General features: G+C 43.6%; 2 protein-coding genes and 7 non-coding genes across 29 annotated transcripts in view; 1 reads left to right on the top strand and 8 right to left on the bottom strand.

The window, feature by feature from the left end:
- CEP295 (centrosomal protein 295) overlaps positions 1-8,804 on the top strand; it is a 39,242-nt gene extending 30,438 nt beyond the window's left edge. For 8 of the 18 annotated variants that reach the window (XM_088668401.1, XM_035115323.3, XM_088668398.1 and 5 more), the window contains 7 exons: positions 780-1,438; positions 1,791-1,964; positions 4,049-4,169; positions 6,417-6,599; positions 7,064-7,163; positions 7,686-7,785; positions 8,484-8,804. In XM_088668401.1, the coding sequence (XP_088524527.1) occupies positions 780-1,438; positions 1,791-1,964; positions 4,049-4,169; positions 6,417-6,599; positions 7,064-7,163; positions 7,686-7,785; positions 8,484-8,531 (1,385 nt within the window). In that variant the 3' untranslated portion in view covers positions 8,532-8,804. The remainder of the gene's footprint in view (positions 1-779; positions 1,439-1,790; positions 1,965-4,048; positions 4,170-6,416; positions 6,600-7,063; positions 7,164-7,685; positions 7,786-8,483) is intronic. The other 10 variants (XM_088668403.1, XM_088668402.1, XR_015949729.1 and 7 more) reach the window with 5 other exon arrangements.
- A 1,757-nt stretch (positions 8,805-10,561) lies between these two features.
- TAF1D (TATA-box binding protein associated factor, RNA polymerase I subunit D) lies at positions 10,562-27,095 on the bottom strand. Of its 4 annotated transcripts, none has more exons than XM_088668410.1 (13): positions 27,070-27,095; positions 22,942-23,351; positions 22,066-22,241; positions 21,241-21,298; positions 18,963-19,024; positions 17,283-17,446; positions 15,617-15,662; positions 15,003-15,105; positions 14,208-14,241; positions 13,574-13,641; positions 12,119-12,172; positions 11,236-11,318; positions 10,562-11,079 (listed from the first exon to the last, which is right to left on the bottom strand). In XM_088668410.1, exons 2-6 carry the CDS (start codon positions 23,311-23,313, stop codon positions 17,431-17,433), a joined length of 684 nt encoding a protein of 227 aa, XP_088524536.1. In that variant the 5' UTR covers positions 23,314-23,351; positions 27,070-27,095; the 3' UTR covers positions 10,562-11,079; positions 11,236-11,318; positions 12,119-12,172; positions 13,574-13,641; positions 14,208-14,241; positions 15,003-15,105; positions 15,617-15,662; positions 17,283-17,430. The 4 variants fall into 4 exon arrangements, with proteins under 4 accessions (XP_088524536.1, XP_034971822.1, XP_088524537.1 ...); XM_035115931.3 differs by having other exon boundaries at positions 10,562-10,696; positions 11,249-11,318; XM_088668411.1 differs by lacking the exon at positions 27,070-27,095 and adding an exon at positions 25,682-26,181 and having other exon boundaries at positions 10,562-10,696; positions 11,249-11,318.
- On the bottom strand, positions 11,453-11,573 carry LOC118085823 (small nucleolar RNA SNORA32). The gene has a single exon (XR_004692698.1). It is a non-coding gene; the product is annotated as a small nucleolar RNA SNORA32 (small nucleolar RNA).
- Positions 12,239-12,369, bottom strand: LOC118085825 (small nucleolar RNA SNORA18). The gene has a single exon (XR_004692700.1). It is a non-coding gene; the product is annotated as a small nucleolar RNA SNORA18 (small nucleolar RNA).
- LOC118085818 (small nucleolar RNA Z40) lies at positions 13,915-13,989 on the bottom strand. The gene has a single exon (XR_004692694.1). It is a non-coding gene; the product is annotated as a small nucleolar RNA Z40 (small nucleolar RNA).
- On the bottom strand, positions 14,808-14,941 carry LOC118085821 (small nucleolar RNA SNORA1). Its single transcript, XR_004692696.1, has one exon. It is a non-coding gene; the product is annotated as a small nucleolar RNA SNORA1 (small nucleolar RNA).
- Positions 15,395-15,533, bottom strand: LOC118085819 (small nucleolar RNA SNORA8). Its single transcript, XR_004692695.1, has one exon. It is a non-coding gene; the product is annotated as a small nucleolar RNA SNORA8 (small nucleolar RNA).
- LOC118085829 (small nucleolar RNA SNORA40) lies at positions 16,147-16,272 on the bottom strand. Its single transcript, XR_004692703.1, has one exon. It is a non-coding gene; the product is annotated as a small nucleolar RNA SNORA40 (small nucleolar RNA).
- On the bottom strand, positions 17,783-17,858 carry LOC118085832 (small nucleolar RNA SNORD5). Its single transcript, XR_004692706.1, has one exon. It is a non-coding gene; the product is annotated as a small nucleolar RNA SNORD5 (small nucleolar RNA).
- Positions 27,096-27,145: the final 50 nt, after the last annotated feature.

Here is a 27,145-nt window from a genome sequence, read left to right as displayed (position 1 = left end):
AAACCACTGAGCCTCTTGGGCTTGCCGATCGGAAGGTGAGCGGTTTGAATCCCCACGACGAAGTGAGCTCCCGTTGCTCTGTCCTAGCTCCTGCCAACCTAGCAGTTCGAAAGCACATCAGTGCAAGTAGATAAATAGGTACCACTGCGGCAGGAAGGTAAACGGCATTTCCGTGCGCTCTGGCTTATAGTGTTCCGTTGTTCCAGAAGTGGTTTAGTCCTGCTGGCCACATGACCCGGAAAGCTGTCCGTGGACAAACTCCGGCTCCCTTGGACTGAAAGTGAGATGAGCGCTGCAACCCCATAGTCGTCTTTGACTGGACTTAAGCGTCCAGAGGTTCTTTACCTTTTTATTCAGCGGTTAGTCAGAAAGTCAGTCTCTGACATCTCTAGTCCAAGGTTAAGATAGTAGGTGATGTGAAAGACCCCTCTGCCTGAGAACCTTGAAAGCCACTACCTGCCAGAGTAGACAGTATTTGGCTATATAGTCAAGTAGTCTGACCTGGTAACATAGGAATCTACCTTATGCAAAGTCAGGCCATATGCCCATCTAGCTCAGTACTGTGGACACTTAACAGGCAGCTGCTCTTCAGGGGTTCCGGGAATCTTTCCCAGCCCTACCTGGAAACACCAGAATTTAACCTGCAATCTGTTGAATGCAAATCATGTATTGTACTAAGCTACACGAAGAAAGGGGGGGGGAAATCACCCCACCGCATCTTGAAATTCAGTTCTGCTTTGAGCCAGGTTAGAATTTTTATTTTTGTTTCTCCATTCCAGGTGCTGAAGAATCGTTTGAACACCTACCTCTGCAATCTTCCTTAAGAGAGGTTCCACAGAGTGGTGATAAGTATGGATCCTTCAGCGCAGAGGCCGAACAAAACCTTGAAATGAGTAAAACTAATGGGAGCAGTATCTATGTCGAACCTGAGAGCACACAGTGTGAGGAGCAGGAAAATGATGAGATCACCAACCTTTATTCTTCCATTGAAAATTTCCGTAGTCCAAGCCTGGCAGAAGATGGAGGCTCATTCTATCAGCTAGTTCCAGATAATGGTACAAGGCATAGTGCTCTTGGGACCACAGAGTCGGAGAAAGAAGACATGTCAACGAAAGAAGAGAGCCTGTGTTTTGCCGAACTGCCCACTGCGTCAACTGACAGCAAGCGTAAGACAGTTACAGAAAAGGCGGCTATAAATGAGGATGTAGAAATTGATCTCTCTCGGTGTACTTTGCAAACTATGGGAGATCAGAGTTCTATAATAACACAGACGATGCTGAGTTTGAGTCCAGAAATGAACTCTAAGATCTCAGAGAGCCCTGTGGAAAATTCTGTGCAGCAAACTAGCAGAGTGCCAGATGCATCTCCGCAACCGAATTTGACTACCATGCAGGCTGAAAGTTCACGTTCCTCTTTGCCAAGAAACGTACCAGTCTGGGTAAGTGAACTAAAACTATAAGTAGCATGTGGTATCAAGTTGGGGCTTAGTCTGAAGCTGTCCAAATCATGCCTTTCTTAGCATATTGATGAAAGGAGAGCATTGACCTAAATCACAGCCAGCCAGCACAAGGTCTGCGGTTTACCTGTGAGCCTTCAGAAATGTCACCTGCGGCACCTAAGCTTCCGTTGGGGTTTTTGAGTTTTCAACAGATGTAAAGGAACATTGAGCTAAATGTCAAGGTAGCTTGGCATCTCAAGTGCTGCAACAATACTGGCATGTGTGATGTCTGTGCAAATTATATTAAATCATGCATATCCAAAACATAGCATTCTGTCATTTTAATTTCTAGGAAACACATACAGGGCAAGGGATTATGGAAGAACCCGAGTTGACTCTAATAAGCTCCAATGACATCAGTATTGCAGAATCAGATCTGGGATTCTTTGAACAAGCGGAGAGCAGAAAGGAGGAAACTGAAAACTTGCCTTACGTTGATCATTCTGAAGCAATAAGCTGTCCCATGGTAAACATTTTGGTTCTTCCCCCTCCCCAATAGACCCATTTTATGTGGGTGAGGTTATTGTTTTCTTTACTATTTTGCAAAAAGGGACAATCTGTGAAATTTAAATTACAGCATGGTTTGAATTTGCAGCATTTATTTATGTATTTATTCACAAACAAACAAACAAACTGATTGCCTGCCCTTCCTCAACAGGTCCCAGGGTGGGTTACAACATTTTAGAATTCAGAATTAAAAACAGTTAAAACTTAATACATTCAGAGATGTGTCCTGAACCACTTGTCTCAGATGTTAAAGGTCAGGGTCAAGAGGTGTGTCTTCTGCGTTTGCCCAAATCTGTATAATAAAGAAGCCAGGAGCACCTCTGTGGGGATGGAATTCCACAGCTGCCACAGAGACTGTCCTCTCCACTTCTGGGCCACCACACGTGAACTTCTGAGGGAGGTGGAAGTACCAAGAGGACCCCCTCTGCTGACCTTAACAACCAGGAGGGTCTGTAGGGAAGGAGACAGTCTTTCAGATATTTAGGTTTAACAAGATCCTAGCTAATAAACTGAACTATAAAAAAGCATGGAAATATGTGCAATCTTAGCACACATCTAGCGTAACTTTGGAAGAAATGTGGTTTATAATAAAGATGTATGATGGAAGAGAGAGGGAGTGTGCTAGAAAAGTCTTTAGCCTATTGTGTTTTAAGTGTGTGCATGATTGCATAGGTGTGTTCTTGTCCTGTTTAGTAACTTCTTTGAGCTTACCCTCCCTCCTTCTCTGGACGTTTCTCACCAGCCCGGCAACAACCCTTGGACAAGTGCACAGAGATGCTTTTATAATAATATGATAATAATAATTTATTATTTATACCCCACCCATCTGGCTGGGTTTTCCCAGCCACTCTGGGCGGCTCCCAACTGAATATTAAAAACACAATACAGCATTAAACATTAAAAACTTCCCTAAACAGGGCTGCCTTCAGATGTCTTTTAAAAGTCAGGTAGTTGTTTATTTCCTTGACATCTGATGGGAGGGCATTCCACAGGGTGGGCACCACTACCAAGAAGGCCCTCTGCCTGGTCCCCTGTAACCTCACTTCTCGCAGGGAGGGAACCGACAGAAGGCCCTCTGAGCTGGACCTCAGTGTCCAGGCTGAATGACGGGGATGGAGATGCTCCTTCAGGTATACTGGACTGAGGCCGTTTAGGGCTTTAAAGGTCAGCACTAACACTTTGAATTGTGCTCGGAAACGTACTGGGAGCCAAACCAGATCTCTCAGGACTGGTGTTATATGGTCTTGGCGGCCACTCCCAGTCACCAGTCTAGCTGCCGCATTCTGGATTAGTTGTAGTTTCTGGGTCACCTTCAAAGTTAGCCCCACGTAGAGCGCATTGCAGTAGTCCAAGCGAGAAGTATCTAGAGCATGCACTACTTTTGCACAGTTGTGTGTATGTAGCCAGCTGTGGAAGTGTGAGAAGTTGGGCCACAGATTCCAGCACTGCTATTCCTTATGGGGACTTCATTAAAATTAAACAACAGATTGGAATGACAGAGCGAGGGGAGGAGTAGTCATTCCCACCAATTCAGTATGGATCTATGAGAATCCTTTGGAGGAGGGCATTCAAGCCTTCCATGTTTTTGCTGTTTGTGGGAGTTAAGCTGCTAAGACAAATTCCATCTCTTTGCACCTTCCTGTGCTTGTGTGTCTATTCCACCCTTTGAGCCTTTGCAGTACACACACACACAATATTTGTGGTGTTTATAGGTTCCCCCAGTAAGTTTTTTCCTACAGCCAAGCCACTGGAAAGTGACGTCAACTGAGGCTTCTTGTGGCTTCTTGTGCCCCTTCAATTCTCTAGCTGTTCTGTACATGCTTGGAGTCCCCTGTGTTAAGAATCATCGAACTGCTTGAGATTGAATTCGTATCTCAAGTCCAGTGAATTCCAATTTAAAACATAACTTCTTCTTCCATTTGGTTTTAAAATTTTTGCAATTCCTTTTGTATAGCAGTACTTTATTCCTTGTAATGAAGTGACATTAACGTTTACAATCACCAATCATCGCGTTACATATTACAGCCAATTTTACTCTCTTAGCAGAGCAGAGAATTTTTACCTTTAAATTCAGAAGTGGATGACTCCATTTGCTCTCAGCCTGACTATCCATTAGCAGCTTGGAGCACCCAAGAGGATTCTTGTCAAAACTCCAACGAAGAAGGTAGGTGTGCAGTAGCTTCAGCAAGAGGACAAGAGCTGAGGCAGCATAACAGCTTAAGTCAGGAAAAGAATGATGGATGCTTACCTAATGATTTATCCATTTTTTCAGGAGAGCATTGTGCTAGGCCACGGGTGTCAAACACAAGGCCCGGGGGCCAAATCCGGCCCGCCAGACCTCGTCATGTGGCCCGCCGAGCGCCCCAGCCAGCGGGACCCAGCAGCGGGACCTTGCTGCTGAAGCGCCGCGCCGACAAAGCGCCGACAAACAGCTGGGGCCGGGGGGGGGGGTAGAAAGGCGGCCGGAGCAGCGCCGCACGGAGAGTCCCGAACCTCTGCAACACAGAAGTGCTCTGTAGCACTTTGAATCCTCCTCCTCCTGCCACTGCTCGGCGCCTGGAAACGGCTGCTGCTGCTGCTGAAGCCCAGAGAAAGCACCCAGCAGCACCCCGTGGAGGAGGAGGAGGAGGATTCAAAGTGCTACAGAGCACTGCTGCGTCCCAGAGGCTCAGGACTCTCTGCACGGCGCTGCCGGGCGCCGACCCGGCAAGCTGCTGCCTCCTCCTCCTCTTGCCTCACCTCCACCTCCTCCTGCCGTGGCTCAGCCTCATGAACGTGAGCTCAGCAGCAGCTCAGCCTCACGAACGTGCAACTCTGAGGCTTTACGCACTTCTCCTAAAACGGACACCCGCTGCCTCACGCTGCACGGGAAATGCTTTTTGCCCCTGGGTCCCTTTGCGCTCTTTTCTGGCGCTGAATCAAGGCGGCGACCCCCCCCCTTCCCTTTCTTTCTTCCTCTCTCTCGTTCTTATTCTTTCTTTCCCTCTCCTTCCTTCTTTATCTCTGTCTTCTCTCCCTCTTTCTTTTTCTTTCCTTCTTTATTCCCTTCCTTATTTCCTACTCTTCTTTCTCTCACCTCTTTCCTTCCTCTCTCCCTCCTGCTCCCTCTTTTCTTTCTTTCTTTCTTTCTTCCTTACTTCCTTTCTTCCTTCTGTCCTTCCCATCTTTCTTCCTCTCCCTCATTCTTATTCTTTCTTTCCCTCTACTTCCTTCCTTCTTTCTCCCTTTCCGTCTTCTCTCCCTCTTTCTTTTTCTTTCCTTCTTTATTCCCTTCCTTATTTCCTACTCTTCTTTCTCTCCCCTCTTTCCTTCCTTCCTTCCTCTCTCCCTCCCACTCCCTCTTTCCTTCCTTCCTTCCTTCCTTCCTTCCTTCCTTCCTTCCTTCCTTCCTTCCTTCCTTCCTTCCTTCCTTCCTTCCTTCCTTCCCCCCTCCCTCCCTCCCTCCCCCTGCCCTCCCCCTCCCTCTCCTCAGAAACATAGGATGCTGCTTTATACTTCTGGCCCTTAAACCCTGGTACCAGGAGAGCAGCTCCAGCGAGTCAACCTCAGCCAGTCCCTTTGGTGAAGGGTGGTGGCTCACTGGCAGAACATCTGTCCTGCATGCAGAAGGACCCCAGCATCTCCAGGTACTAGTAGCTCTGCAAAGGTCCTGCATGAAACCCTAGTGAGCCTCCACCACCCAGTGCAGTTACCAAAAATCATTTTTCAATAAATTGTACAATAATTGTACATTTGAATATCTACTTGCCATTATTCTGACTGTTTCTGCTTTCAGAGCTAGTTATTACTTACATTATTACAAAAAACAGTAATAATTGAATGCAGTGACAATAATTTATGATAATAAAGAGTGGACACATAGTCCTACAGATACAACCGGCCCTTTGAGGGTGACCAAACTGCTGATGCGGCCCCCGATGAATTTGAGTTTGACACCCCTGTGCTAGGCCATGCCAAGACCAGAAAGGCACAGAGCTGTCCTCTATTAGCACAGAGCTGCCTTTATTAGACATGTTCTCGCCTTGTTGTGGGCAATAAAATGTTGTCTTTAGTGCATTCTGAATTAACTGATTATAGCCCCTGATCTAGAAATCTACATGCTTTTGGCTCCTTTGGTTGCATTTTCTTCCCGCCTGTAGAAACTGGTTGGTGAGAAAACATGTGTTTTCCCTTCATTGTTGTGTGTGTGTGTCTGAAAGGCATGGCTTTTGCTCGCCAATGGGTCTCTTTAAGGTTTTAGTTTAATTATTTTCTTCTTCAATAAGCCAAGATATAATAATTAGATCTGTGAAAGTTTTAAAGCTGTAGTGGATATGTACTAAAAACCGTACTCCCACATGATATATGGTAAATGAAATAAGGTCTCTCAAATAATGTCATAGGTAGATGTTTCACCTTCCCTCCCCTACAGCACTCTTGCCAGAGTTCGCGTCTGCCACCGAGAGCTTGCAAGAAGCGTTTTTCAGGCTGAAGAAAGATTTCATTGAGAGATCCTGTAAAAGAGTAGAGAAGATCAAAAGTAGAAAGCGAAGTTCTGAAAAGCCTCCAGCTCAGGCACTTCTTCATAAACCAAGAGAGAACTTGTCGCCTCCTGGTAATTTTATTAGCAAGCCATTCAAAGCTTTAGAAAGGAGATACCAAACAAGGAATGGAATAAGCCGATACGTTTTCTTCTCATAGTTTTTGTTATTAAGGGGCCTTTTTTCCTTGAAATACGCAACTACTTAAGAGATGCTTTACAAAGTATACTGCTCACCCTGGGTCCTTATAGAACAGTGTATCAGTTGTTGAGGGAGAGTGTTGTTACTTCCTATGGGCATCTGTTCGGCCGCTAGGAGAACATGATGCTGGATTTAAATGTGCCATTGGCCAGATCCTGCAGGCTGTTGTTATGCCTTCCACACTTTGTTCAGTGTGGGTTAAGATTCAAACATTGCTGCAGTCCATTTCCTATTCCGTTGTGAATGAAAAATATATAGTTGCTATGGGAAAAACACTGCCTATTTAATGTGGTCTCATGAGCTTTGTTAAACTTAGTGTGTTCTGGTTAACTCCAAGGTGCAGCAGCTGTTCATTTGAAGAAAGTAGAAGACTTTAAAGCGTGTTCCACAGAGGACAGGAAGGCAGCAGAAGCACAGATGTACCAACGCACTTCAAGGTATTGTGGGAGCCACATTGGGCAGAAACCGAACTAATTTAGTTGATCAAGCTGCTTAATTTTTGCTTAAAGAAGGCCTCCCTTTTACTCCCCTCCCTTCCTTTAAAAACAAAACAAAACGCGGGGGTGCATTCGAAAAACATCCAAGTTGGTTGGAAGACTCTTGCACTTCCCAGCGTAGCAAGAATCCTCAGCTATCAAGTCACATAGCATCATTATCCTGTCACATGAATGACAGGGGACCTGCCCAAATGTCAAATACAGTACATGGCTTTGCAAATCTCCAGCCACCTCCCCTATTAAGCTGTGCCTTGGAAATTTAAAAATGGGAGGGCTTGGAGACTTGAAAAGCCTCATGCTCCCATTTCAGACTGAAACAAGAGCTGCCTTAAAGCCCCTCCCTTAAAAAGATTCATAAACACTGAATCTTTCTTACTATTTTATTGTCTAATCCCCCCCCCCCTCTGGAGAGTGTTTTGGGCAGTCCACTGCTAATGCGCACTTTTTAAAACCTTTGGGCAGATTGTATAATAATTTAGCTGAAGTGAAAACCAAAAAGCAGGAGAGAGAGCGACGAGAAAACTATGCCAAAAACCGGGAAAGAGCAAAGGCATTTCAAAAGGTAAAACACTTGCATTACAGGGGTGGGGGTGGGGTGGAGGTACCCATTCTAATTACCCGAAACTCCATGTGGTTTTGGGGCAACCTTTGGGGAGGAGGGAAATATCGGTGGTAAGCAGGGCAAGAAGTGGGTGGAGCAATAGGTTGCCTTTGTACAGTAACCTACATTATTGCCACACAAGGTTTCTACCCATGATCATACCCTGCACTCCCCTCCAGGTATTTCTTACCTGCTTATTGCAGGAGTGATCCCGGAGTGCATGACAGCAGAAAATGCAAACAGCATTTAAAATAAAAATCATAACAGCAGTATCAGCAGAGCTCACAATGGCCTGAACAATTGGGAGGGTCTTCAGTTGCCGCTGAAAACTCAGCTGTATTCAAAGAGAAAGGGAGTCCCACAATCGGGGCACCTGCCTCAATAATGCTCATTCCCATGTTGCAACAGATAGGCAGGTCTATAGGGGAGAAGGTATTTAGTGCCTAAGCTGTACGCACCAAAATGAAAAAGCAGCTGCTGCTACATTATTATTCTGTGAAATCTTAAAAGTCATACATATGCTTGCAAAAACCTTTGCTCTAGTATATTTCTCAATTTTAACTATTAGGGAAAAGAGCCCATTGATTGATTATCCTTGAAACCTGTATTTGCTGAATCTCTCTAGCTGACAATTGACTTTTCCTCTCATCTCAATACAGAAAACATTGGAAAACCTAAGAGCCAGAAAAACAACAGCGAAAAAATAATGCTCTTCAGAAGCTTGCAGGTGGAAGAATTCTTCGCTGTAAAGTAAAAAAAACGACTCGAGGTCACCTTTGTAAATACATGATATGCCAGCCTGATATATATTGCATTCAATTTGGATAATTTGCCAATATGGCCAAAGCTGTATAGGGTGAATTGCCATATTTTCTACAATTATGACTTTTTAAATCAAGGAATATTTTTAAAAAACTTCACATGCCCCCCCCCCCCGCTTTTGTATCACTTTGTTATTTATAATAAAATTTTAACATGTAGGTATTGAGCTTGTTTTAGCAAGGGGAAACTATGTTCAAAGGAAATGCTTTATATTATTTTGAAAAGAGGACTATGAAACTTAAAACATATTGCACCAATTTAGTGCATTTGGTTTTGTTAAACGACCACCAGAAAGTTACAAGTCATTGGTAGAACAATGAGTCACAGCTGTAAAGGAAGGGGAGGTGGTAGCCCTTTTAAACGATCTGACCCAGGTGGCGCTGTGGGTTAAACCACTGAGCCTAGGGCTTGCTGATCAGAAGGTCAGCGGTTCGAATCCGTGACGGGGTGAGCTCCCGTTCCTCGGTCCCAGCTCCTGCCAACCTAGCAGTTCAAAAGCATGTCAAAATGCAAGTAGATAAATAGGAACCGCTATAGCAGGAAGGTAAACGGGCGTTTCCGTGTACTGCTCTGGTTCGCCAGAAGTGGCTTTGTCATGCTGGCCACATGACCTGGAAGCTATACGCCAGCTCCCTCGGCCAATAATACAAGATGGGCGCCGCAACCCCAGAGTCAGTCACAACTGGACCTAATGGTCAGGGGTCCCTTTACCTTTATTCACTTTGGGCTTTCAGTGTGTAATGACCAGCACATGAAATGGGGCTTTAACCCAAAAGCAGCTATAAGCAAGCACCAACTACGTTTTAAGAACAGCTCCCATCCTGCCTTTTGGATATTCTAACACTGGAACTGCCACCAGTCAGTCACTGATGAAAGGCTAAATAAAAAAAATTCCTTCAGTAGCACCTTAAAGACCAACTAAGTTTTTATTTTGGTATGAGCTTTCGTGTGCATGCACACTTCTTCAGATAGGCTGTAAGAGAAAGGGACTCGCTTCTGCCTGGCATCTTGGGACGGTAGCCCCAAGCAGCACCCAAACTCACATTACTGAAAATGGAAATCAGATTTGTGTCCTTTGGAGCAGCCCCATCGGTAGAAATAACCACCTGCCACTTCATGACACCTTACTCTGAAATGAGGGGTGTTTCTTGTAAAGGGGTGTACCGGAGCAAGGACTAGTCAAAATGGAAACAAGCCGCCGAGGGGGCAGATTAATCTTGCCAGAGCTACAGATCAGTTAAGGTCCACTATTAGTTTTGGGTTTTAAGCAATGCATTCACTCTTCTCTTGAAGAGTCGTATTAAGAGCCATAGCATGTTAAGTGTACTTAGTGGGGCTTAACACGTATTGACTCAAAGTACGTCATTACCCTCAGCAGCTTCTGCTCTTTCCCAGGGGCCCACTGCCAGCTGGGCTAACTACAGACATGGCTTGTTTGGCAGGGTGCTTGATACGCTAGACCAAGGGTGGCCAACTCCCAAGTGAATGCGATCAACTCACAGAGTTAAAAACTGGTGGATTCAGGTCAAATTTGCCGAGCTCTGTCTTAGGGAGGAGGAAAGCCCAGGTTTTTTTGGGGGGGGGGGTTGCAGGGAGAAAATGTTGAGCTTTTTCTAGGCGAGCCAAAGTTGTTGAGCTTCTTTGGGGGGAGGCAGTGATCAACCAGTGATCTACCACAGATGTCCAGTGATCTACTGGTGGATCACGATCTACCTGTTGGACGTGCCTGTGCTAGACCATCAGTCTCCCCCTTCTTGGTATAGCTGCAGCAAAGGGAAGGGAGGTTAGGTGGGGGAAGGTGGAGTGGTCAAATGGGTTGTATAGTGTGAGAAAAGTCCAGCATTTGTAAGGTAAAGGGAGCAGGAACAAACTCAAATAAGCACAAGCTTCATTGATACAGAAAACCAACACACCATTCCAGCAAAGACTTTATTGAGCAGACATTTTACAATTAGAATTCCATTAAGAGTTTCACTTTTGCAGCTTTAAGCTGTCTGACAAAAGAGCACCCCGGCCTGTTCTTCAATTTTCTATCCAGCTGTTAAGGTACCTAAACGTGTAGAAAAATAGGAAATACATTATAAAATCAGCGTAGTTTCATTCCCATCCAACCACCCCATAGTTAATACTGGAGGGGTACTTCCTCCAATTTCAGTGATTTAAGAGTTCATCCCAAGCGGACGTTTTATGCGAAGGCCCATTTGAGGAGGCTAAAATTCAACCAATGCCACCTGCAAATTCCCCTGCAAAGCAGCCGTCTAAAGTGGATCCAAGCACATGTCTCCTCTGGGATAGACCACAGAGCACATACAAAGTACCCTTGACATCCTATACAAAGGATTTCCATATTAGGTCATTGCGTTAAGAGCTGTTTGTTCAACAGCATACAGCCCTCTTTTGAAGTGACCTTGCAACAAGCAGTTCAAACAGCACCTATAATGAAGAAGTGTGCATGCACTGAAGAAGTGTGCATGCACACGAAAGCTCATACCAAAATAAAAACTTAGTTGGTCTTTAAGGTGCTACTGAAGGAATTTTTTTATTTTACTTCGATCCAGACCAACACGGCTACCTACCTGTAACCAGCACCTATAATATTTACCTTTAGCACCAGACAGCATATTTGCCTAAATTGCTGATTCCTTTTCAGGCTTGTAGATTGTCTAGTAGCACTGGAAAACAAACGTTAGCAAAAGATTAGGATTACGTAGCTCTAGGAAACCCAGCTTTCTTACAGGCCTCTATGGGAGCTCTTTGAATTGCAGCAGGGGTTCAAACTATTGGCCACATGCTCCTAGCTTTTGTCAGATGTTTCCAACAGATTTGATGCTACCATAGCAACAATATAAAAATCTGGAGGAGTTACTTTATGGTCACGTCCACAGCATACCAGAAATGATATTTCCTAGCAGCCTTGGTAGAGACCAGGTAACGGCACCCCAAGTTTTTAAAAATTGTGTTAAAATTGCAAAACCACACGTTTCAAAGTATCACAAGTGATGTGAGATGTCCAAGACTAAAAATAAGCATTACCTACGGTTCCCAATAGCCTTGTATACAGGCAACTCCCTGTTTGCACAGGAATTGTACCGTGTTTCTCATAAGACACGTCTTTTATTTTTCCCTCAAAAAAAAAACAAAACACTACGGCTTATTTTCAAGGGATGTCTTATTTTTTTCCTCGTCCTCCTGCCGCGGCCGGCATTGCTGCTGCGCCTATCACTATGTCTTATTTTCGGGGTATGGCTTATATTCCTTGAATGCTTAAAAATCCTGCTATGGCTTATTTTATGGGTATGTCTTAAAATATGAGAAACAGGGTATTTTGGGTCATTGTGCATGTTAGTGCTACCTGGATATTATATTTAATATGAAGAAACAGGAGATTGGTTGTCTGTTACCGCGCCTAGCATTTTGTTTAATAAAGCTTGGTTACAAATACAATATAGCAAATATTTAAGAGCAACATTACCTTTTCAAGCAGATTTTTCCTAGCTGCATCCCAGCCTTTCAATCAAGTCCATGCCTGTAGACAGACAACATTTCTTAATGCTCAATTTCACACAGTGAGAGCTGCAAGTACCCAACAATTTGCTGTCTTGCAGTTTTATCCCACTAACCTAACATACAGTTTAGTGGGTAAAGCGAAACCGCAAATTTCCTCTGTGAGGTATTTCCAACGATAGGAACCTACGGCAAGGTGACATCGGGATAGACCTCAACATTGTTTTATTTTGTTTTTATATATGTTTAAAGCTGCTCAGAGTCGCTGGGGCAACCCAGTCAGATGGACAGGGTACAAATAAATAATTACTATTAGGCATCCATTTATTTCCCCCCCACAAATTTTCTTCCCAGAACTTTTGTGTTTTAGTTACCGTATATGCCGGCGTATAAGGCGACTGGGCGTATAAGACGACCCCTTACTTTTCAAGTTAAAATATAGAATTTGGGATGTACTCCAGCCCTTTTTTTGGCGGGGAGGGGAGGCTGTCTTCTCCAGCACTCAAGTCTGCAGCCGGGGAAATGGTGGTTTGTTTGTTTGTTTAGTTATTGAGAGGGGAAAAGAAGCCAGAGAGGAGCAGAGACATCAAGCAAAAGGGGGAAAGAAACCATAGAGGACAGAGATAAGAGAGGCAGAGAAATCGAGCAAAAGGGGGAAAGAAACCATAGAGAGGACAGAGATAGAGAGGCAGAGACATCGGAGGCTCACACAGCCAGCGAAAGACGCTGAGCAGCAGTGAAAGAGAGGCAGAGACATCGAGCAAAAGGGGGAAAGAAACCATAGAGGAGATAGAGAGGCAGAGACATCGGAGGCTCACACAGCCAGCGAAAGACGCTGAGCAGAGCAGTGAAAGAGAGAGCGGAGGGAGAGAGAGAGAGAGAGAGAGACGGAGAGATCCCTTTGCTTTGCGCTGACAAAAAGGGAAGAGGCAGCAGCTTGACACCAATGAAATACACAACTGTATCTCTGCGCTGATCCAGGTCGCAAAGCCATGAGGGAGCCATTCTCCCTGGCGGGGAGCAGCCCCCTCCCGAGCGCGCTTCTTTGCGTTCATATGGTCACTGCATACAGTGGGGATGCGGCCGTTTTTGAGCTCCCCCCCACCGTATGCGGTGACCGCAGATTCTTGTACCCGGCATATAAGACGGCCCCCCAACGTTTGAATGTGAATTTTACCTTTTTACTGTAGGCTCCTTTCTACATCCCTATCCTCTATCCAGGCAAGCAAGCATATCAAGAGTTCAAGGGCACACTCCAGCCAGCCAGAAACACTCAGGGGATCGCAAAGAAAGGGCTAGTGAAGTGTACAGTCTAGGAAGAATCTCAAGGGCCAAAGACCTGTACTTGTCCCTTGGCCTCATGGTTTTCCATCCCTTCCCCAGGCCTTAAGGTTAAATGTTAAGCTAAAATAAGGTCACATACCTCAACTTCCTTCTGTTCCAAACTAGAGCAGCCTTATGCCATTTGGATTTTCTACCTGAAAGAGCCAGCTGCCAGTTTGCAGCCAAAAGAGAGCACATGTCAAACAAAAGCTGTTAGGGTATCCCAACGGTGCTTCAGCAGAATCTGCTTCCTGGAGATTCCTAATGCTTCATACGGTTTGCAAATGAGGGCTTTGCCTTGCTTCCAGGCAAGAACTGAATGAACACAGACATTCATTCGTCCCACTTGTCATCTGGCTTTCAAAGTTCCAGGAAGTCTCCTTTCCAAAGAATACAACAGCCAGCAACCTACGTACTTAATTTGGACTAGCTGTTCCTATTGTTTGTTCAGAATGGCTGTTTATCATTCACTCTTTTCAGAGCAGTTGAACATCTTGCCAATCATCATTAACAATTCTTTACCATAGCTTCTACTATGAAAAATATGATCACTTTGACACATAGTGCCTTTAAAGTACAGTCTCTTCCAAAGACATGGAATGGAACATACTTGCATAATTCCCTTTATATAGTGAAGTAGGTTAGGCCAACAGCAACCAATAATTAGAACATTATCAAGCTGAAATATATCTCCACTAAGCAATGTTTATGTTTCAGGCGTAATAGTTTCTTACCAATTTAGGCGATGTGTGTTCATCATCTGGATTCCTTTAAAAAAAAGGGATTTTTAAAAAATCAGCATAGAACTTCATTTACGGGCCAATATATTGCCATGAAAGTTTAACACTTCAAGCATGTATCCTGGCTGTAAACAAGGTAGATCACCACCCAGTACAATATGAACCGCATTTATAGGGAGCCGGTGAGTATACTGCCCTGCTTGGGACAAAATGACTTTTTTTTCCCCTCCTCTGAATTCTGTGAACGTGGCCTGCTAATATTGGAATGGATTTTGTCACCAAAACAAGCCTATTTATTTTTTATTTCCATTCAGCAGAGGTGGGCAATCTTACTGTGAATGGCTACGTTCCTTCAGGATTTGTCACTCACTGCTGTTAGTAGGCAGAGTCTAAAGGTCAGAGACAAATGGACAAAACCACCGCAGGTTTCTCTTTCTGACAACCCTTCTCTCTCACTTCCTCCACATCCAGCAGCCTGTTGGGGAGGAGCGAGAATACTATTCCTGGCTGAACTGATTGCATGAAGAGGGCCACATGAAAACAGGCCAAGGGCCAAGATTGCCCACCCACAATTTAGCAGAGATGTGAGAGTAAGCTTATTACAGGTCTCATTGTCACCAATGCAATTGGTCTTACAAGGATGGAAGCATAACCTGTGTTTTCTGTAGCCTTGTTGCTTACTTAAGGCACAATAAAGTATGCCTACATTTTGTATATCCAACAAGGCAGAACATGTTAAATTGGCAAATACCAACCCCCAGCACCCCATTTAAATGAAAGACACATTACCTTTAGCACAAAGCTGTTGCTTTGATGGATAGACATCACATCTCAATTGGACCATTTCATGATGGTTCAGGAATGAAAACATTTTCCAGTGTTTTTCCATGCACTAAATGGTACAAAATTATACTGAATCAAAACCTAGCTTGTACAGTCAACATAAAGTTATTAAGTGATCATAATCACATTTCTATGGACACATTTAGGATAACCAAATCCATAATGCCCCCCAAGACAGCTCCAAAAGTATGCAGATTCGTGCTTTCAGCCATCAGTCCCTGTCAAGTATTTTGGCAACATATTCCAAAAGCAAAAATTCCTTTTGTATGTGCTCATAGGAGAACTTTGAACTAGAATCAAATAACTCTGCACTATAAATCCTTCAAATAACAGATGTAATTTGTTTCAACAAAAATACCAGGTTTAGCAAGCACAGTAGCTTGAGAACCAACGATGCCATATGCTGAATTATTATTGCACTGCTTTTTGAACATGCCATCAGGAATAGACTGCTGGATGCAGATACCATACAGTGCAGTTATTGATTTATTCCTCTACCCCCTGATGTATTCCAAACTGGTACACAGCACAATGCAGAACATGAATGGATCTTAACATACCTCTTTTGCAAGCCAGGATTTTCCCCAACCATCACTGTCCAGAACACTGAAAACAATAATTGGGAATACAGTCTTAGAAATAGATTTATTTCACAAACTTTCTTACTAATATTCAAAATAGTGACCAAACACAATAATTTAACTACTACAGAAACTGGTTGACAAGATACAGGTAGGTAGCCATGTTGGTCTGACGCAGTCAAAACAAAATAAAAAATTCCTTCCAGTAGCACCTTAGAGACCAACTAAGTTTGTCATACGTATGAGCTTTCGTGTGCATGCACACGAAAGTATCTAAAGAAGTGTGCATGCACACGAAAGCTCATACCTATGACAAACTTAGTTGGTCTCCAAGGTGCTACTGGAAGGAATTTTTTATTATGTTTTTGTTGACAAGAAAGCATAAAAATTACCACCCCACTGTATCCTCTAATTGCCTGTGGCCTCTGGCGATAAAGAGCTTTTATGGGATATCAGAAAAACTCAAGTTGTCCGATACAAATAGTACAGTATTCCTGGGACTAACAAGTCATGTTCCTTCCTATTAGTAACACAGCCAATACAGATCAGCTGTGGGTTGCAAAAAAGGATTTATTCTTAGCACTTGACTCCATGGTTTTTTGTCTATGAGAGTAGCCAAAACCTGAAGCTGTGCTGAAAAGCAAAGTGCTCAAGGTAGAAAAAAACATTGCATAAATGTCTTAACTTATTATTACCTACTTGAAATTTTCAGGTTGCTCTAGGTCAGGCATCCCCAAACTTTGGCCCTCCAGATGTTTTGGACTACAATTCCCAGTGGTCCTGTTAGCTAGGGATCATGGGAGTTGTAAGCCAAAACATCTGGAGGGCCGCAGTTTGGGGATGCCTGCTCTAGGTCATCCCCAATTCAGACAAACATCCCGATTCCTTTTCAAACACACATTTCTCCAAACACAAACCTACGATCAGCCAAACCAGCATCCCTCCCACCCCCTTTCCAGTTGGGATGAAGGTCAAGTGAAAAAGCAAGGTATTTTATTTCATTTTTTCAAAATATTTTTTTTTTCATTTTATAAAAAGCAACAATACAAAAACACAAACATATAAAACACAAATGTTTTATGGCATTTTATGGTGAAACTGCTTCTGAAACATTGTACCACACTACACGTTGCTTCCAGTAGCCTTTTCACAAGTTTACAGTTCATGTCAGCAGCAGGGTCCCATTCCTAGTGTCAAGAAAGCATGTGAATGAAGCTTTTAAGAAACAGGCCCACATAAATCTTAAAAATGTGGACATTTAACGGAACATAGTAAATATGTTACTAAGGAACACACCAATGGCACAGCCGCCTCCTTTAGCAAATACAGGGATCACATTTAAAATTTCTTGCCAAGGCATAATTTTTGGATAGTTCTTTAGATGTACCAACTATGGCTGGTGTATTTGTGCCAGCTAATGAGTTCAGTGTTGTACTTTCCTATAGCTCTTGCCACTCTTTTATTGGTTTAGGTATGAATGTGATGCAGGAATCATTGAATGGGATATCTGGCCAAACTGCCAACTTGTTTTGCCATCCTGGTAGCCAATTTGCTGCCTCCACTCTCCAACATCTACAGGAAGCTAGGAAAGTGATGCTTTAAGAAACTCCAACTAAGGAAAAGACCGCTGGAGGAAAAAGGATACCTGGTTAAGCAGAACAAATCCAAGGCTAGCTGCAAACTATAGGAACCAGTGTGGATGAAGTCATCGTCCTTGCTGCCATCTGCTGTCACAGACAAATACTGCTTCCATATGTTCTCAGAGCCATTGCTTATCATGGCTGTTAGTAGCTTCAGTTGCTGGTAGTGCTGGAAGAACATGTCAAACATACATCAACTTTTAGCTTTGGCTGCACTCTCTTCAACTGCCTCATAAATAGTTCGTTGATCTATCTAGTGCCATCTGCACTGACTAGCAGTGGTTCTTCAGCCTTTCAGACTGAATTTGAGATCTTTGGCATCAGTGTTACAGGCATTCCTCAAATGCCTTTCTGATGCTGTGTGCTGATTTTATTATCAAATTTTGTTCAGGTAGCCTTTTTCTGAAGCTTTTACTAAAAGCTTCTCCCCCCGCCCCCAGATGTACATGCAACTCCAGTTGTATGCTTAAGGCATACCCAAAGCAACACTCATTCTGCACTCAGTTCTGGTCAGTGTGTTAGGATTTAGTTCATTTCTGAATCACTCAGCAGTTGAACTGGAAAACAGTCATCACATGAACTATTGTGCAGAATGTCTCTAGACCCACTTATGAACGCCACTTTATTGATTACTCAGTCAAGTCCTTGGTTAATATACACACGGTTTGAACACCAACATCCAACCGCCCTCTTTCTCCATTTCATTCCTATTTAGACCACACACACCCAAAAATCTGGTTCTTCTGTTCTATCTTGAATTGCTGCTGTCCTCCTTAATATCTACACCTTATTGCAGCAAAGTCAAAGTCAAATTAAATATTCCCATGTTCTCCCCCTTCCTATGCCTCATTTTCCGCCTTCCTCCATTCCCTTGTCTGTTTTAGATTGTATGTTCCCGGGGGCAGGGCTCTGTCATACCTGTTCTTTGTGAAGTGCCATCTACATGTAAATGGTAATATATTAATAAAATAATAGTACTAATAAAATACCAATAATAGTACAACCACACCAAAAATTTAGATCCTACTACCTCATGTCAGAGCACTCATTTCAGGTCATTACAAAGAAGACTGCTGGCAATTTGTCAACTCCCCTTGACAGATTCCTTGCCCACCTTTTCAGCAAGGCAGCTTGCAACTGTAAAAGCTATCAGTAAGATCAGCAAGAAAAACCCTACTGGAATCAAGTCAACAAGGGGATGAACAGTAGTGCTGCTCAAACACCTGCCTCAAAAGCATTTGTTAGAGAGTCCCTTAGCTAAAGGAGCATATGACCACAGCCAATAGCCTGCCTAGAACTCCATCACTACCTTCCTACTCTAGTGTAAAGCAGGAAAATCTCACAACTTAAATCTAGGCAAAAGAGGCACCAGTCTTGTGTGCACACACACTCCTCCTTATTGCAGCAGCAAGATCAGAAGCTCCAGCTTCAAATTGTAATTTATTTAAACTTTGGTTAGTGAGAACAAGCCCAAGTCTTGTATTTTAATATTTTGTTGGAAGCCGCCCTGAGTGGCTGGGGAAACCCAGCCAGATGGGTGGGGTATAAATACAGTAATAAATTATTATTATAAGTCTGAAGCAATGTTATTTTAACATTTTAATTTAAAGGCATCCACTACTCAAGCTTCATGCTCATTTCCCTCCTTACTTTCTTTGCTACATTCTGTAAATAGGCCCACTTACTTTGACTTCCTCTTGCGTGTCTTCTTTGGAATTTTACTACTTAGTATGAAACAGCTCGTTTCCTATGGCAAAGAAACAGAAAAGGTCAATGTAACACACAAACATGTGAATATAGAGATCAAATCAACCAAATATACAGAAGTTTCTCGTTAGAACGCCAATTCCTGACACACATAATTATAGAACCAACATACATCCTAGGTGCATGGGGTTTTATTCAAATGAGTCCTGTTCAGAGCAGGCCTACTGAAATAAATTTGAGTTAAGTGTCCATTAACTTCAATGGGTCTATACTGAGTAGGACTAGTGTAGAGTAACACCCATGTTTTTTAAATTAAAAAAATGGCTACCATTGGAGCATGACATAAAACAGCTGCCACATGCAAGAGCTGAAGACAACCATAAAATAGTAGGTGCATGCCCTCCCACAGCAAACATGGGGAAAAGATGGGCGGGGGGATCACTCACAACTTGCTTACAAAATGCTGCTCTCTGCGCCTCTCTGTTCAGAAGACAGGAGGGTGAATGTCCAGTCCTGGTCCTGGCACCCTATTAAATGCGGGCATGTTTAAAGAGCATGTGCCCATCATAGGAGAGGCCAAGAATAGAATAGAAATACTTTATGGTCACTGTACCACTTGTTTACAGTGAGATTAAACAACCCCCCCAAAAAATCTCTCAGTCCTTGTTACACTGTGTGCTGTCGTATGACCACCAACCCCGAACATCAGCTGACGGTGCCAACAAGTCTGTAAGACATTTCCAATTCCAACACCTTTATTGGCCTATATATAGCAATAAAATCATATAAACCATCTATACAAAATAGATTCTGAAACATACAATGAAAAGGGGAGAGGAAAGGGATGAGTCCTTGGCGGTCACTATTGTGTAGGCGTGCCATTTTAAAGGGGAGACTTTTAAAAGACACTATACAAAGTATGGGTTCCAGCTCCCACAGATGCTATGTTGCCAGATAAGCTATAGAAATAAGGCAGGTTGGGGAAAGGGTTTCATCACGCAGCACCGCTAAAGTCAAAGATCAGGATGTCCTGATGAGAAGTATTGTTGCTGCATGCAAGAGTATAGTACAGCCTTCAAAATGATTGGTCTGAAACCTCATTGAATTGTTCTCAAATTAAGTACAGTAGTACCTCGGGTTACGAACATGATCCGTTCCGGATCGCGGTTCGTAACCCGAAAAGGCCGCAAACCGAGCGCCATTTCTGCGCATGCGCAAAGCGTGTGCGCCGCTTCTGCGCATGCGCGGGATGCGCGCGCCGCCGAAAACACTTCCGGGTTTGCGGAGTTTGTAACCCGAACTGTTCGCAACCCGAGCGGGTCGTAAACCGAGGTACGACTGTACAGTGGAACCTCGGTTTATGAACACCTCGGACCCATCTGGAACAATTAATTCACTTTCCATTGCTTTCAATGGGAAAGTTCACTTCAGTTTATGAACAGACTTCCGGAACCAATTACACCCATGCTTCGGGTTAAGTACACTTCAGGTTGAGTACTCCGCGGACCAGTCTGGAACGGATTAATCCACTTTCCATTACTTTCAATGGGAAAGTTTGCTTCATTTTGTGAACGCTTCAGTTTATGAACAGACTTCCGGAACCAATTGTGGTCATAAACCGAGGTACCACTGTAGTGTGAGAAATGCAGCTTATGGATTTTGCAGATCATCACAAGTTAAAGCAGAGGTTTTCAACCTTTTTGAGTCAACTCTCTTGACCAACTACTTTTGTTTCTGCGGCACCCCTGTGGGGCGCAGTTCTGTCACCCCTTGCCCACAGAGCTGGCAGCCTCTCGCCCTTTCTCACACATCCTCCCTTGCAGAGTGTGCCCTTAGCCTCTTCAACTCTTGGCAGTTCTCTGGGCAGCTGTTGCTGCCGCCCCTGGTCTCTGAGCTGCACCCCATGCCCCAAAGAGATGTGCCTCCCCCCCAGGGGCCTAGGACTTGTCTGTCCACTCCCAACAGCAAGGGCTGGGCTGACTGGCTGGCCTCCCTCACCCACTTGCTTCCTTACTCCAAGACCACCTCAGCTCCTGGCAACCAGCACCCCGACCAGCCCGAGGCAGCATTTGCTTGGGGAGCTTGTAGCCAAGGCTGCTGCAACCAACAGCTGTGAAAGCCCTTGGGAGGCAAAGACAGGGAAAGGGCATCAGAAGAGGGAGGGAAGGAAAGAGGGATGGAGGCACCCCAGGGAGCCCACTGATTGAAAACCACTGAGTTGAAGTGATTGACTTAGGTAAGTCAGCAAAGACTTACCACTATCTTGGCACCCATTTCTTCTTTATCTGCAGAGCTCTCAGTTTGGTCATCTCCACTGAAATACAGCAATTGCCCAGTTATCTGTTTGTAAGTTGTATATGAGAATAGTAGAAACATCAAATAATTCATATAGCGCTTTCTAGCTTTCAAAGTGCTTCCTGTGCATTTCCTACTTATAATTCTTACAACTCCCCTATAGAGTGCAGGATGTCCGTATTATCCTCCCTGCTGTAAATGGGGAGCCCAAGGCAAAGAGAGATGTGGTTCAGCCCAGAGACCCCAATTCGTAATTCTCTTTGCCACTGCACAATGCCCACTCAAGTTTCTTATTGGCCCAATTGCCACCTAATCCTAGTTGGGTCTACAGACTCTTAACTGAAACCTTTTCATTTCAGGGCTGCATCTTGTAGTAACTCTGAACAAGAAGGGTTTTAGTTCTTGTCCACTGAGAAACTCAAGAACTAAGGTGTGTTCCTGAAAAATCTGCAAGAATACATTAGTTAAATAGGAAGCACATTACAACATTGCGAACCTGATGTTTCTGAAAGTGTGCCACATGTCACACATTCTCAAGCAATCTACAGGTTTTTATCAGTTTCTCTCAAAGTATAATTTCAGAGTGTGTCTAGGAGGAGGAGTATACTTGTCTATTGTATAATCGAAGTGCTGTGATCAATCAACTATTGATACAAGCAAGGGTTGAAGAAGATGGCTTAGCATGAAGCAGATCAGCAGATTCCCATTTTCAACTCTTCCCTTGCATTTAAGTTTCTACTGAGTGCAGATGTGATACAGAGCTTAAGAAAACATAATTATACATACTTTGTCTCCTCAATGGGAGAAAGGAGTTCATCCTCATCCACATATTTGTGCTTTCTTGACTCCAGACTTTCATTTTCTAGATCATCCACAGCATTCAACTGTGTCAAAGATTTTTTCAGGGACTTCTCGATTTTCAGCATTTCAACGCACCTGAAGAATCCATTTAAAGCCGCTTGCTGGGGGAGAAGAAATTTGATCTGCTATGAACATAAACCAGGGCAAAAGATTCTGAAAGCCCACAAATTTGATTTGTTATGCAGTGTACCAATAAGGCTTTATTTCAACCACCAAACACTGTTTCCCAATCAAGTTTGTTACTCAGGAAGCAAATTATTAACACTATGCAGTACAAAAGACCAGAGCATTATTGTATATATACCATAGTTGCTTTCTCTAAATCAGTGTTTCCCAACGTTCCCAGAATTCATTTTCCAAATAAACAGTTACCTTTAAAAAAAGAAATCAACTGCAAATAGCTAATTGTGGTGACTGAAAAATGCTGCTGACAAAATTAGATCCAAACATTAATAAACTGACAGCAGCGTACTAGGTTCATCCTTCTTGTTAGGATTATTTTAAAGGTTCATAATTTTTATTTCATTTCTGTGTATAATGTGTATGCTACTCTGGTTGATTTTAATATTTTTATAATTTCAAGCTTCAAGGTATGCTATTTTACAACATGATCTTTCTTTAGTATGTTGTAGGTAGAAATATATGTACATTTAAAAAAATGCAGATTTGTCACTGAATCTTTGTCTGCTCACTTAAAGGTGGTAAATTTCCAGGGGTGTGCAGAATATATTTTTTTTCTGAAAAGGGCACGGTAGGTGAAATAAGTTTGGGAACCTCTGCTCTGATTTAACTGCTACTTACCTCATACAGAGACACCACTCTAATGGGAATGCGTTTCACTCCATACAGTCTCTCCACAAAAGGAAAACTAACAACTTTCTCAGTAAGTTCCTTTTTCCCTTTCTTTCCTGGTACTCTTTCTTTCCTGGGTCTCCTCTCGCATGTTTCCCGCTCCTTGCATTTTGCACTTTTCCTCCTTGCAACTTTCTTCTTCTTAGTGCTTGGTCTCCACTTTGTATTCAGATGCTGCTTCCTTGAGTAGTAGTCAAAGAGGGCTTTGATGTCAAGTTTAGGTTTAGGCAACTTAGGCTTTGGAGAGCCATTCTGTGTTTCATTGCCAGATGGACTCTCGGGAGATTGGCCAACAAGACTTGCTGGCAGCATAGCTTTCATTTTCTTTGAGGGCTTCAGGGAATGCAAACCAGTTAGTCCTGTTGAAACAATGAAAGAAAATGATTGCACTTTGATGGCATTTTAATTAATCCATTTAGATCAGAGCATACCAGTCTAATACAGAAAATTTCAGCAGTGCCCCCTCACCTCCAGAGCCTGTGGGGTTGTGTTTTCTAGAAGTACTTAGGAAAGGTTGCAGCCTTCGTTTTCAATAAGCCTACAGGGACAAGGTAAAAAAGGTAAAGGGACCCCTGACCATTAGGTCCAGTCGTGACAGACTCTGGGGTTGCGCGCTCATCTCACATTATTGGCCGAGGGAGCCGGCGTGCAGCTTCCAGGTCATGTGGCCAGCATGACAAAGCCGCTTCTGGCAAACCAGAGCAGCACATGGAAACGCCGTTTATCTTCCCGCTGTAGTGGTTCCTATTTATCTACTTGCATTTTGACGTGCTTTCGAACTGCTAGGTTGGCAGGAGCTGGGAGCAAGCAACGGGAGCTCACCCCGTCACAGGGATTCGAACCGCCGACCTTCTGATCAGCAAGCCCTGGGCTCAGTGGTTTAACCACAGCGCCACCTGACAAGGTAGAGTCTTCCTAAACTGTTTCTTGTACAGTTTTAGTCTATTCCCATTTTTTGTCAACTTTACATACTGCTGAGCCTTTAATTATTTTACCATTTTACTGACTGTTGCAGATCTTGTCACCAACAGTCATACTGCAGACCTACTGGGCAAAAAGGCAAGTTGAGTACCAGTATATGGGTGCTAAGGAGAAAGCCTTTCCAGCTAGGAAAGTTCATCATGGGGTCTCACTAAAAAAAGAATGTAAATGGAAATGCATTAATTTAAGTAGCAAAGCCATTATACAGATGGAGGGGAAATTGATTAAAGCTGAAGGACCGTGAATCGGTTTTATCTTTCTCAGCCTGTGTCTGAAATACAGAAACCATTTAATCAGACGCTAACCTTAATTACAATCTTCATTGTAGGCCTCATTTTTGATATATTGACATACAAAAAAAGGATAAAATAACCATGATTCAGAAATTTGGGTGCTCATCAGAACAAACTCCAATTGAGCATGCTGGAATCTGTATCAAGTCTTGGGAAGCATGACTGCTGGTGGTCGTCAGCTCAACAATTCGAGTTTTTGCCTTCAGCAATATCAGCTAAATTCTATTTCTAGTTTGTACTAGGAGTCAGGTAGACAAACGCAGATCAACTATTTGCTAAATTATTAAGGCAACTTTAGGACTTCAGGCCTTAAAACAAAATCTGGTTATATTTTCAAAGAAACCTCATGCGGCGGAATAGTGCCTGATGATTCCAGTTCATCATGGGATGATTCCCAGTATTGGCAGGTGTTCCTTGGGAGGCAGAGCTTGATGGGATTCTAAATGGCAGTTGAGAGTTGGCAGTTGTGGGGAGTAGAGTGTTAGAGAGGGATGCAGGAGCTGTATTAACAAGTTTGTGTTATATGAAAAGATGATGAACTAAGAGTTTAAACAAATGAAACCATAAAGAAATATACATGTTTTCCAGTTAAATAAAGCTTTCATCTATGTTGTGTCAAATTGGATGTTCCTCCTTATTCCAGCAAAGTATCTAAACTCAAAAGGGTGGTGACTGAAGAGGGGAGATAAAACTGAGCCCGAGGAGCAGGTGGATAGTTTGCATCTCAAAGTCACGCACAGAGGCGGCAAGTGGAGGGAAAAGAGTGCCTTGCAGGGGCTAAACCTGAGTTGAGAGGGAAACCTTACTGAGGGCACAAGATTGTTCCTGTAATACGGTATTTGCCTGGAGTTAAGGATACGGAGCCACGTTATTTGGAAAGGTGGAACTGTACTCTATGTACTAGCAAACCCATATAAAAACAGGGAATTTATTTGGGAGAAAGAAGGAATAGTGGGTTGTTTGAACAATAACTGAATTCCTTCAAGCACACTGCTAGTAATAGAGGAGGGAGGATCGTCACACCTCACACTATCCATTTGCCCTTTACAGTAAAGACATTTTTTAAATCTAGACTTATTCATCTTTGCACCCAAGCAACAGTTACTGAAAAGGTGCTACTTTACTATTATGTATAATCACAGAGGTTCTTAGCATGCTCTGAGGACCAAATAAATCCACCCATAACATCCAGTGGGATTTTCACAAATTAAATCTGCAGAGCATCCTCCATAAAATGATAGTAAAACATGTTCACTATCTGCTTGTTTTTAATAGATAATTTAATTCCAATAATATTTTCATCCGCCCCCCCCCTTTGCAGCCATTCCTATTTTATTTTTAAGCTGCCTCAATTGCACGTCAAGCACTTATATATTATAAATACATAATATAGCACTTCTTAATCCCATATTTACCAAGGCATTGTGTTATGAGATGGGCCAGCTCAATCCAGTGAGTTTTATTAAATCAGCCTGGTGCCGCAGCTAGGTCAGCCCTTTGCATTCAAATCCCCAGCCACACCTTATGGTTCACCCCCATGATTTTGGGCCTGTTACCGGTACTTATCTCTCCACCTAACACACCTCGCAGGATTGTTGTGAACATGAAATAAGAAATGTAATAATTTATCATTTATACCCCGTCAAGCTACTCTACGATCACCACCTTGCGGCCTTTAGGAGAAAACGCAGGATTTAACAGTAAACACGGAGCGCCTCCCAAACCCTTTTTATTTATGTGCTATTTATGTTCTCGAGCATTAACCCGCCCTCGGCTCCCCGGTCTATCAACTAGGACTAGTCCAGACCCATCCTTAATCGTTAAAGGCGACGAAACAGCGGCCGGAGGGGTGGGAATCAGGGCTTTAACCTCTTATAGTTCCCACTCACCCCACAATATCCTACCCACATCCTACATTGTTGTTTAGTCGTTTAGTCGTGTCCGACTCTTCGTGACCCCATGGATCATAGCACGCCAGGCACTCCTGTCTTGCACTGCCTCCCGCAGTTTGGTCAAACTCATGTTCGTAGCTTCGAGAACACTGTCCAACCATCTTGTCCTCTGTCGTCCCCTTCTCCTAGTGCCCTCAATCTTTCCCAACATCAGGGTCTTTTCCAAGGATTCTTCTCTTCTCATGAGGTGGCCAAAGTATTGGAGCCTCAGCTTCACGATCTGTCCTTCCAGGGAGCACTCAGGGCTGATTTCCTTAAGAATGGATAGGTTTGATCTTCTTGCAGTCCATGGGACTCTCAAGAGTCTCCTCCAGCACCATAATTCAAAAGCATCAATTCTTCGGCGATCAGCCTTCTTTATGGTCCAGCTCTCACTTCCATACATCACTACTGGGAAAACCATAGCTTTAACTATACGGACCTTTGTCGGCAAAGTGATGTCTCTGCTTTTTAAGATGCTGTCTAGGTTTGTCATTGCTTTTCTCCCAAGAAGCAGGCGTCTTTTAATTTCGTGACTGCTGTCACCATCTGCAGTGATCAAGGAGCCCAAGAAAGTAAAATCTCTCACTGCCTCCATTTCTTCCCCTTCTATTTGCCAGGAGGTGATGGGACCAGTGGCCATGATCTTGGTTTTTTTGATGTTGAGCTTCAGACCATATTTTGCGCTCTCCTCTTTCACCCTCATTAAAAGGTTCTTTAATTCCTCCTCGCTTTCTGCCATCAAGGTTGTGTCATCTGCATATCTGAGGTTGTTGACATCCTACATTAGGCGCCCCTAAACCTTTTCTCAACAGCCCTATCTCTCCACAGGCCACCATCCGAGCCGATGCCGACCGATTGCCGCAACCTACCTCCTCCATCCTGCCGGTTCAAGAAGGCCGCACAACTGCCGCCGGGCCGCTTAAATACTCTGGGGGGGGGAACTTT

Source organism: Zootoca vivipara, chromosome 4, assembly GCF_965207765.1.
Source record: "Zootoca vivipara chromosome 4, rZooViv2.hap1.1, whole genome shotgun sequence".
In the NCBI taxonomy this organism is placed as follows: Eukaryota; Metazoa; Chordata; class Lepidosauria; order Squamata; family Lacertidae; genus Zootoca; species Zootoca vivipara.
This window is presented reverse-complemented; position numbering and strand designations above follow the sequence as displayed.